At 62.4% G+C, this 9,636-nt stretch overlaps 1 protein-coding gene across 4 annotated transcripts; it reads left to right on the top strand.

The window, feature by feature from the left end:
• Positions 1–1,197: 1,197 nt before the first annotated feature.
• On the top strand, positions 1,198–9,078 carry IBA57 (iron-sulfur cluster assembly factor IBA57). Of its 4 annotated transcripts, none has more exons than XM_042931645.1 (3): positions 1,198–1,603; positions 7,436–7,785; positions 7,933–9,078. In XM_042931645.1, exons 1-3 carry the CDS (start codon positions 1,263–1,265, stop codon positions 8,322–8,324), a joined length of 1,083 nt encoding a protein of 360 aa, XP_042787579.1. In that variant the 5' UTR covers positions 1,198–1,262; the 3' UTR covers positions 8,325–9,078. The 4 variants fall into 4 exon arrangements, with proteins under 4 accessions (XP_042787579.1, XP_042787584.1, XP_042787592.1 ...); XM_042931650.1 differs by lacking the exon at positions 1,198–1,603 and adding an exon at positions 2,302–3,144; XM_042931658.1 differs by lacking the exon at positions 1,198–1,603 and adding an exon at positions 7,012–7,133.
• Positions 9,079–9,636: the final 558 nt, after the last annotated feature.

Here is a 9,636-nt window from a genome sequence, read left to right as displayed (position 1 = left end):
ACCCCTTCCCCAGTGCCTCACCCTGGGCGTCTCTTCCATCAGGCTGTCCCTGAGTCATATCCTTTTGTAATAAACCACTAATCTAGAAAGTGAAACATTTCCCTGAGTTCTCTGAGCCCCTCCAGAACATTCATCAAACCTGAGGAAGGGCCGTGGGAACCTCTGATCTGTTGCCTGTGGCTCAGAGCATAGGTGTCATCTGGACTTGGGGTTGGCGCCTGAAGTGGGGGTGGTCTTGTGGGGCTGAGCCTGTGGGGTCTGACGCTGACTCCATGTGGACAGGGTCAGACTGGTGTGGCAGTCTGGTGTGGCAGACTTCCAGCTGGTGTGGCAGACTTCCCCTCAAGCACAGGGGGTGATCCTAAGTGTCAGAGAGAAGGGCAGAGTGTGAGCAGAGGACACACAGGAGCATGGTTGTGCACACAACACCCAAAGGAACTGAGAGCAGGGTCTCCGAGAGATGTGCATACATATGGCAGCAACATCTACAACACCGAAGGGGTGGAAGTAACACAGACGTCCGCAACCTGTGGGACATCCATACAACAAAATCTCACCCATCCTTCAAGAGGAAGCTCGGACACCTGCTACCGAACAGACGAACCTGGAGGACGTTATATGGCATCAGCCAGTCACAGCACGACACACACTGTGCGATCCTACTCATGAGAGTCAGGTTCCCGGAGACAGAGGGGACTGGGGGCCCCAGGGGCTGGGGGCCGGGTGAAGGGGATTAGTGGTCGGCAGAAGATGGCAAGTTCTGGATAGAAGTGGGGGACGGCTGTACACGATAAGCGCGCGCTGGCTGGGGCTGAACTATGCGCTTGAGATTTCAGCGATGGAGACCCTCATCTTACATGCACATCACCATAGTAAAGCAAGAGGAAACCTCTTGGAGACCAGGAGCAGGGCAGGTGCGTCCTATGGAGGTGCCCAGCCAGGACAGTCAGGGGGCGGGGCGGGAGGCTGACGGATAGCGCCTGGCCCCGCCCCTCAGGTACAAGCCCCACCTCATAGCTCCGTCCCCGCCCCTCGTCGGCACAAGTCCCGCCCAGCACACTTCGTTCCCGCCCCTCTCGAAGCTCCGTCTCGCGCGCAGGCCCGCCCTTCTCCGCACAAGTCCCGCCCCGCACGTCTCGTCCCCGCGCACGCCCCGCCCCCACGTGTAGCCCCGCCCGCCGGCAGAGGCCGCTGTGGCGTCCACCCGGTTGCCAGCGCCGCCGCCCAGCCCGCCCCTTCGAGCCGCCTTACTCCTCCCTAAGATGGCGGCCGCGGCGCTGCTCCGGGGCGCGGCTCAGGGGCGCGGCAGCCGGGCCTGGCGCTGGCGGCTGCGTGCGACCCCGAAGCGCCGCCTCGCCCACGGCTCGAGCCGTCACGGCGGCGACCCCGCAGACGGAGCGGCCTGGGCCTGCTTCCCGCTGGGCGAGCGCACCCTGCTGCGCGTGCGCGGGCCAGACTCCGCGCCGTTCCTCCTGGGGCTGCTGACCAATGAGCTGCCGCTTCCGGGTCCTGCGGACGGCGCTACCCCACCCCCGACGCGGGCGGGCTACGCCCACTTTCTCAACATTCAGGGCCGCACGCTATACGACGTCATTGTCTACCGGTGAGAGCGGGCGTCTGCAGTACCTAAAGGGAGGGGGAAGGCGGAGGGGCGGGAGCCGGGGCGGGAGCCGGGGCGGGAACCGGGGCGGCAGCCGGGGTGGAAGCCGGGGCGGGCAGGGCCACACGGAGGAGGGAGGAGGGGCGGGGACACCCAGGGGGAAGGAGGAGGGGCAGGCCGCCGGGGGAGGGAGGAGAGTCGGCCGCACCAGGCGGAGGGAAGAGGGGCAGGCCTCTGGGGGAGGGAGGAGAGGCGGCCGCACCCGGGGGAGGGAGGAGGGGCAGGAGCCGGGGCGGGGCCACCCGGAGGGGCGGGGGAGGGGCGGGGCCACTCAGGGGGAGGGAGGATGGGCGGGATCCGGAGCGGGGCCACCCAGGGGGAGGGAGGGAGGGGCGGGAGCCGGGCCGGGGACGCACAGAGGAGAGGAGAAGAGGCGGGGACACCCGGGAGGCCGGGGGGGAAGAGAGGAGGGCAGGCCGCCGGGGCGGGAGGAGGGCGGGGACACACCGAGGAAAGGAGAAGAGGCGGCCGCACCCAACGGGAGGGAGGAGGGGCGGGAGCTCGGGCGGGGCCGAGTCACTTAGGTGGAGAGAGAAGGGGCTGGGCTACCTAGGTGTAGGGAGGAGAGGCGGCCGCAGCCAGGGGGAAGGTCGAGGGGCAGGGGCACCCAGGGGGAGGGAGGAGGGACGGGAGCCGCGAAGGGGCAGGCCGCCTCACGCGTAGGGTGCGGATTGCTAGGGGTCACCCGGAGCCCGGGCACCTGGCGTGAACTCTCAGAGACTGCGAAAGGATCTTCAGGGCGGGTCACTTGGGGAAGGACACGGGGGGCTTGGGCATCGAGGGGAGGACACCTGACCTGAGGCTGACTGGGCTGCTCTGGGGAGAGGGCCACCCTCCTGGGAGCCCAGCGCTGTCCAGCTTTCTGTCCCGCTTTCTGTCCCTGCCTGGTGCTCTCTGGAGTTTCTCCTTTTGGTTCATCTACTTCCTGCCTCGTGGCCCCCTGTTCTGGTTTCCCAGGTGTAACACCTTGTTCTAGGGGTAGCTTGGGATTTTTGCTTTGAAAGTGGACTTTAGTTTTTGCAGCCCATTTAAGTTCACAGCATGACCGCGGGGAAGGCACAGACTACCTCAGGGCAGCGTCCCCACCTGGGGGACCCGCATTGATGCTGCAGCACCCAGGGCCCATCCTTTCGTGGGGAGGACAAGTATGGGATGACATGGACCCATCACGTGATGGCTGTTACCACCCTGACAGCCCAGCCCCCCTGTGTCCCGAGTCATCCCTCCCTTCCCTAATCCCCGAAGCCACTGGTGGGGGGGGGGATCCTTTTCCTGTCTTCGTGGTTTTCCTTTTCCAGAGTGCTGGGCACTTGGAGTCCCACAGTGCGCAGCCATCTTGGATTGGCTGCTTCCACTTAGTGACATGTGGTTAAGCCATTTCTCTTTAGCGCTGAGTGATGTCGCTTGGCATGGATGGACCTCAGTCTCTTCACCTGTCACCTCGTGGAGGATGTCTTGGTTCTTCCAAGTTTGGGTGGTTGTGGGTAAGCTGCTGTAAACATCCACGTCCAGGATTTTGTGTAAGGACCCAGAAGCTCGACTGCTGGGTTGCACCATGCAACAATGTTTGGTTTTGTAAGAAACCACCAAATCCTTCCATGGTGGCTGTGCGGTTTTGGGTCCCCACCAGCAAGCAATGGCTTGTTTGCAACATGCATATTTTTTGTGGGGAGGTGCCTGTTAAGGTCTCTGGCCCACTTCTAATCGGGTTGTCTGTTTCTTGACCCTTGAACTTTTCAGTGTTCTTGTGTGTTCTGAGTGATGGCCCCTGGTCACATGTGATGTTTCAGGTCTCCTCCCCCTGCTGTCCTCGTTCCCTGTGGTGAGGCTGTGTGTGTTCCTGTCCCAGCCACACGTGTGCTGTCTGGGGAGCCTTCCTCAGGCACTGGCTGCATACAAGGTGCTCTGGGTTCCACTACGGACGGTATTGCTGGCTCTTGTGGGAAGCTCCCCAGTCTGTGTCTGCTGCTCTGTGGATCGGGTCGGTCCCCTGCTCCCTTGTTTCCAGCAGGACATGCACCTCGCCTTCCCACCTCTTTCCCTTCGTGTGGATCTCAGCAGTTCCTGGGTGGTGCAGTCTGGCCTGTGTGTGCTCAGTGGAATGTGGGGCCAGGGACACCTACTTCCAGGAACCTCCCATGTGGCTCCCATGTGGCCTCCACTCAGTCCCCCTGCCATGGTCTCACTCCTTGGGGCACCTCTTGGGGACCTGGGAGGGCACTATGTCCTCAGTCCCCCATGGGCACCCGGTAGGCCACTCCCCCAAGTGCCTTGGAGCACACCAGTCAGCCTGACTCAGTTCTCCAGGTACAATCCTGTTCCTGCTGGCCTCCTTGTGTCCCATACCTGCCCACACCTCACACCCTGACACCTGCCACGTCCTCGAGGGACTGTATTTGTGTGATCATAGGGTAGACCCCCTGTGTTTATGGGGGTCGCAGATGACAGGGTGGTGGGTGCTGTGCAGAGAGGACATCAGACTCTTGGGAGAGAGGTTTCCTTGTGCTCTGGGCATGGGGTTAGGCGGGCCCAGGCCTCCCTTTCTGGTGTTCACACAGCCTGTGCCCTGACAGCCAGGCCAGCTGGTGAGGCCGCAGCTGTCCCCCAGCCTCCCTCTTCCTGCAGCTGCACTTGTGACCCAAGGAGGGGCAGCCATGCTTAGCAACAAGAGTGCAGGGCACGACAGACAGCGGGTGACTTTTAGAGTAAGGACGTCCTCTGCAGTGTTTGGAAGGTGCTTTTTGCTAAAGACATCGTTCACTGTTTATCTGATAAATTTACCTGGCAACACTGGCCCAGAGGCAGTGCCACCGGGCATCTGGGGACATTTGTGCTTGTGACTCAGGGCTGGGGGTGTTGGTGCTCCTGACATCGAATGGGTCAGGCCTGGCAAGCAACCCTGGGCACAGGTGCACCTCCTCCCCACCACCCCCTGTTCCTCAGCTGTAGCAAGTGCAGCAGACAGTCTGATTTGGGGGCACAGGGGGGCCGGGGTGCACTCTAGCTTTGTTGGTCCCCAGGGTCTGCCTGGCGCACAGTCATGGGCACAGGTGGCCAGGGAAGTGCCTGAACCCAGAATGGGGACCTGCCCGCCTTGGCCTGCCTTAGCGCCCCTGGGAACCTGGCTCCCTGGCCAGGACCCTCAGAGGCTGGTGCTCACATGGTGCCCATGACCTCACATTGTGCCCAGCCCTGCCTGATTCCTCCTCTGCCATCTTTCATGTTGTCTCTGTGGGTGGTTTTTACACGAGACTTAAAATGAAAACACAGGTGCATGTGGCAGAGAACCCTAACGGTGCGGGGCGGTTTACGGTGGGAGATACCCCTTTGCTGCTTTCTCCCAACCTGCATAGACATCTGGAGCCCCGTCCTCTGAGACAGCTTCTTTTCCTTTATGACTCTTTTGAAATAATGGTGGATTCACAGGGAGCACGGGAAGGAGCAGGGAGGCCTGTGCACTCTTGCCCCAGTCCCACAGGGTGGTGTCTTGCCTCCTGGAGTCTGGGGTCACTATCAGGGGTGGGACACGGGCCACTAACAGAGCTCATGCAGGGTCCCCCCCAGACTCGATGCGCCAGCATGTGTGAACGCACTTGCTGGTGTCTGTGCCTTGGTCACACATGTGGCCCCTGTGACCTCGATGAGGACAGCTGTTCCATCACCACCACTGGGTCCCCTGTTCCCTGTGCAGCACACCTGCCCTTCTCACCCCAGCTCCTCTCCTGGCTTTTTACCATTTGTCTGACCAGTAGGTCACCTCGAAGTCTGACAAGTGTAACTGCTTGGGATTGGACTCACACACCTTGATACCCTGTGGTTCTGCCCACCTGTATCAGTGTGACCCATGGCTGCTGTTTGTGGTGGGAGTGGGGGTGGGGAATGTGGACACAATAGAGTGTGCACTCTAGGGTGAGCCCCCAGAGGTGGGACCCCAAGCAAGTCCTTGCTTTTCTTTCCTGTGGGGTAACTGGTTTCTCCAGGGCAGCACTTAATCCTGTACTGTCTGGGGGCACCAGCTGATGGGCTCTGAGGGAGGGGCCATGGACATCAGCTAGTGGGCTCTGTGGGAGGGGTGGGGAGCACCAGCTGGTGGGCTCTGCAGGGAGGGGTGGGTGGCACCAGCTGGTGGGCTCTGGGGGAGGGGTCAGGGGCACCAGCTAATGAGGTAAAGGGTAGAGGTCAGGGTCGCCTGCTGATGGGCTTTGGGGGAGGGGTCAGTGGCACCAGCTCGTGGGCTCTGGGCAAGGGGTTGGGGGTACTAGCTGGTGCCCTCTGAGAGGAGAGGTAGGGGGGCACCAGTTGTTGAATCTGGGGGAGGGGTCTGGGGTACCAACTGGTGGCTGTGGGGAAGGGTTCAGGGGCACCAGCTGGTGGACTCAGGGTAAGGGATCAATGACATCAGCTGGTGGGCTCTGGGCAAGGGGTCAGGAAGCAGCTAGTGGGCTCTGGGGGAGCAGTCCAGGACCCCAGCTGGTGGGTGTGAGTGGAAGTTTCCGGGGTCACCAGGCAATGGGGTCAACGGTAGAGATTAGGGATACTAGGTGGTGATTCTATGGGACTGGTCAGGGGTACCAGCTGATGGCTGCTAGGGGAGGGGTCAGGGCACCAGCTGGTGGGCTCTGAGAAGTGGGTGACGTCAGCTGGTGGGCTGTGGGGGCGTGGTCAGGGGCACCAGCTGATGGATTTGAGAGGAAGGTTCTGGGGCACCAGCTAATGGGGTCAAGGGTACATGTAAGGGATACCAAGTGATGGGGTGGGATTGGGGTCACAGTAGGTGGGCTCTGGGGAAGGGGTCGGGGCACCAACTGGTGGGTGCTGAGGGGAGAGGTGGGGGAGCACCAGTTGTTGACTCTGGGGGAGGGGTTGGGGCATCAGCTAATGGGGTCAAGGGTAGAGGTCAAAAGCACCAGCTGGTGGGCTCTGGGGGAGGGGCCTGGGACATCAGATAATAGGCTCTGGGGGAGGGGTTGGGGGCACCAATTGGTGGGCCCTGTGGAGGGGTCTGGGACACCAGATGTTGGGCCCTGAGGAGGGGTCTGGGACACCAGATGATGGGCCCTGGGGGAGGGGTCGGGGGCACTAGTTGGTAGTTTCTCAGGCACGCTCATGGAAGGTGTTATCCGTTCCCTTTCTGTTTCCACTGGGCTGGGGATCCTAGTCCAGTCCACATCTACGACCAGGATCTTGGTTATATACTCTTGTGGGTCCTGAACATCTCCCCTGAGGTCCCTGTACCAGTCTCTTCTCTGTGCTGCGTGTCCCATGTGGTTAGCACACCTGGTTCCAGGGTTGCTGCTGTGGCAGTGGGGGTCCAGAGTGCAGTTAGGGTGGTTGTGGGGCCCTGACAGGGTTCCAGGGCTCTCCTTGGGAAGTGGGAGGTGGCTCTGGGCAGACTGTGTGTGGCCTCACAGCACATCCCCTCGGCTCTGTCCGCTGCCTGCTGTCCCACCTACCCCCCAGCCTGCCCCCCATCGTGAGTGCTGAGGGCACCCACCTCAGACCCTTGGCTTCTGTGGGCTGGAGGAGGCAGGTCCTGGTCCTGTGAGGCTGCCTGCAGCTCTCCCCCTCACGTGGAGGACCAGACCAACAGCACTGTGGTCCCTGGACCTGGGTCCCACCTGCCCAGCCACGGCCTGTCTTCCACCAAGTGGACCGCTCCCTGTGGTTCGCACCCCGGGTGGGGAGGGTCCTGCAGCAGACCTGGGGTCTGGAGCATGGTGGGTGGAGAGCGGTGGCCCCAGGTCAACCCTCAGGAGCCCCTGCCCCTACCTGCAGGCTCCCGGAGCATGAGCTCGCTGAACAGGTGCCCGCTTTCCTCCTGGAGTGCGACAGCGCGGTGCTGGGCGCCCTGCAGACACACCTGGCACTGTACAGGATCCGGCGGAAGGTTGTGGTGGAGCTGTGCCCCGAGCTGCGCGTGTGGGCTCTGCTGCCTGACCGCCCCGAGGAGGTCTGTGGGGTCGCGCCGTTGCGGGAGTGGACCGACAGAACCAGCGTCCTCACCCCTGACCCCCGGACCGCCCGCATGGGCTGGCGGCTTCTTGTCCGGGATGAGGGCCTGGTGCCGGTGCCCAGAGGCCGGCTCGGAGACCCCCGGGATTATCACAGGCACCGGTACCAGCAAGGTAGGGACGGGGTGGGGCTGTGCTGGTGGGGGCGGGGGGAGGGCTCAGGGGCTGTGTCCAGTGTTGGCCCTTCTCCGCGAGCCCACTATCCCCCAGCCCCCGAGGAGGCCTTAGTCCTCAGGGAGCTTCTCCCCTCCCACCCCACAGGCGTTCCTGAGGGGGTCCGGGACCTGCCCCCAGGAGTGGCCCTGCCCCTGGAGTCCAACCTGGCTTTCATGAATGGTGTCAGCTTCACTAAGGGCTGCTACATCGGTCAGGAGCTGACCGCCCGCACCCACCACATGGGCGTCATCCGCAAACGCCTGTTCCCAGTGCAGCTGTTGGGGCCTGTCCCTGAGGATGGCATCGCTCTGGGCGCCCCAGTGCTCACCGAGTCGGGTCAGGCCGCTGGCAAGTACAGGGCTGGCCAGGGGGACGTGGGCCTCGCCTTGCTGCGGGCAGAGAAGATTAAGGGCCCTCTCCACATCAGGACCTCCAACAGCAGCCTGGTGGCCCTAACTGTGTCTGTGCCGGACTGGTGGCCCACAGTCGCCAAGTAGCCAGGACGTCCCTCTGCTCCTGCAGCCCTGGGGCTGCCAGGGTGCCCTGGAGGATTCTCTCCATCTGCTGCACTCTGCAGGCTGGCCTCCTAGCTCCCAGGGCTGCAGGTGTGGCTGGCTTGTGTTTCTCGCCCACCATGCTTCCCAAAGAGGGTCCCACGGGCAGCTGTGGCTGTCATCCCTTGCTGCTCTGTGGCTGTGAGCTGCAGGAGTCCTCCTGGGGACCCAGGAGGAGGAGCCAGCCCTTCACGTGCCCCTGTGCCAAGGTGAGCTGCAGTTTCCCTCCGATGGGGAAGGACAGGGTCCCAGCTGTGTGGGTTTGGAGGTGGTTCATCTATTGGCTGAGGACAGGACGGTCCAGAGCCTTGTCCCCAGGCTGCCTGCATTCCTCTCCATCTGGGGTTGGCTGAAAGGGTAGGTGGGCCCTGGGAACTGGTGTGCCATGTGCTGGCTGTGGGACACCCTGTGAATTTCACATGGGGGCCCCACTTGTGCACCAAGGTTTCTGCTGCACCCCTCCCCCTCCACCCCAGGAGCTGCCCTGGGGTGGGACAGCAGGGCTCTGACATGGAGGAGCTTCTGCTTGGTTTACTTGCTGCTTTTCTGAGGCGTGGCTATGTTTTCACAGTAAGAGGTTGACTTTCTTCTCTTCTTGAAACCACTGACTTGCACTGTCCCATGCAATGTGAATTTCATGGTTAGGGGTGTCCCGCGTGATGCCCCGGAGTGGCTATTAAAGTGTGACGCACAAGCAGCATGTGTGGAGCTCTGGTTTCATTTTGGGTTGAAGGTGCTGGGACTCCGTTTTGGGTAGAGCAGATACACCGAGAGCACTCCAGGTGAAGTACGCCAGCAGAGTCCCAGGAAGAGGCCTTGTTCTGGGACAGCAAGGGAGCACCAAGTCTGCGGTGGATGGCGTGGCTTGCCTTCGTATCCACGGAGGGGAGAGGCTAACAGGAAACCGAGTTAGTGCCAGCATCTGGGCCCTCACGGGGTGATTCACTGGCAAGTATGCACTGCCCTCCCTCAGCCCCCACTGGCGGGTCTCCAGGCCAACACCCAGACCTCACATCAGGACTTTGTCTCCTGTCCAGCTGCAGACTGTGCAGCGCCCCTCTGCATGTGACCTGGGGCCTGGGAGCCAGCCTTGCACAGTGGGTGTGTGCCTGTGCCCAGCACCTGTGCTGTGCTGGACGTGCTTGGGCTCCTCACAGTCCGTGGACCCACCCGCCGAGTGGGTACCTGGAGTCCCATGCCGGGAGCCGAGAGAGTAACCGGGAGGGAGGCTGGCCACTGTGGCGGAAAGCTCCAG

This window comes from Panthera leo, chromosome A1, assembly GCF_018350215.1.
Source record: "Panthera leo isolate Ple1 chromosome A1, P.leo_Ple1_pat1.1, whole genome shotgun sequence".
NCBI classification, from domain to species: Eukaryota; Metazoa; Chordata; class Mammalia; order Carnivora; family Felidae; genus Panthera; species Panthera leo.
The sequence above is the reverse complement of the archived record's forward strand: the minus strand, read 5'-3'. Positions and strand labels throughout refer to the sequence as shown.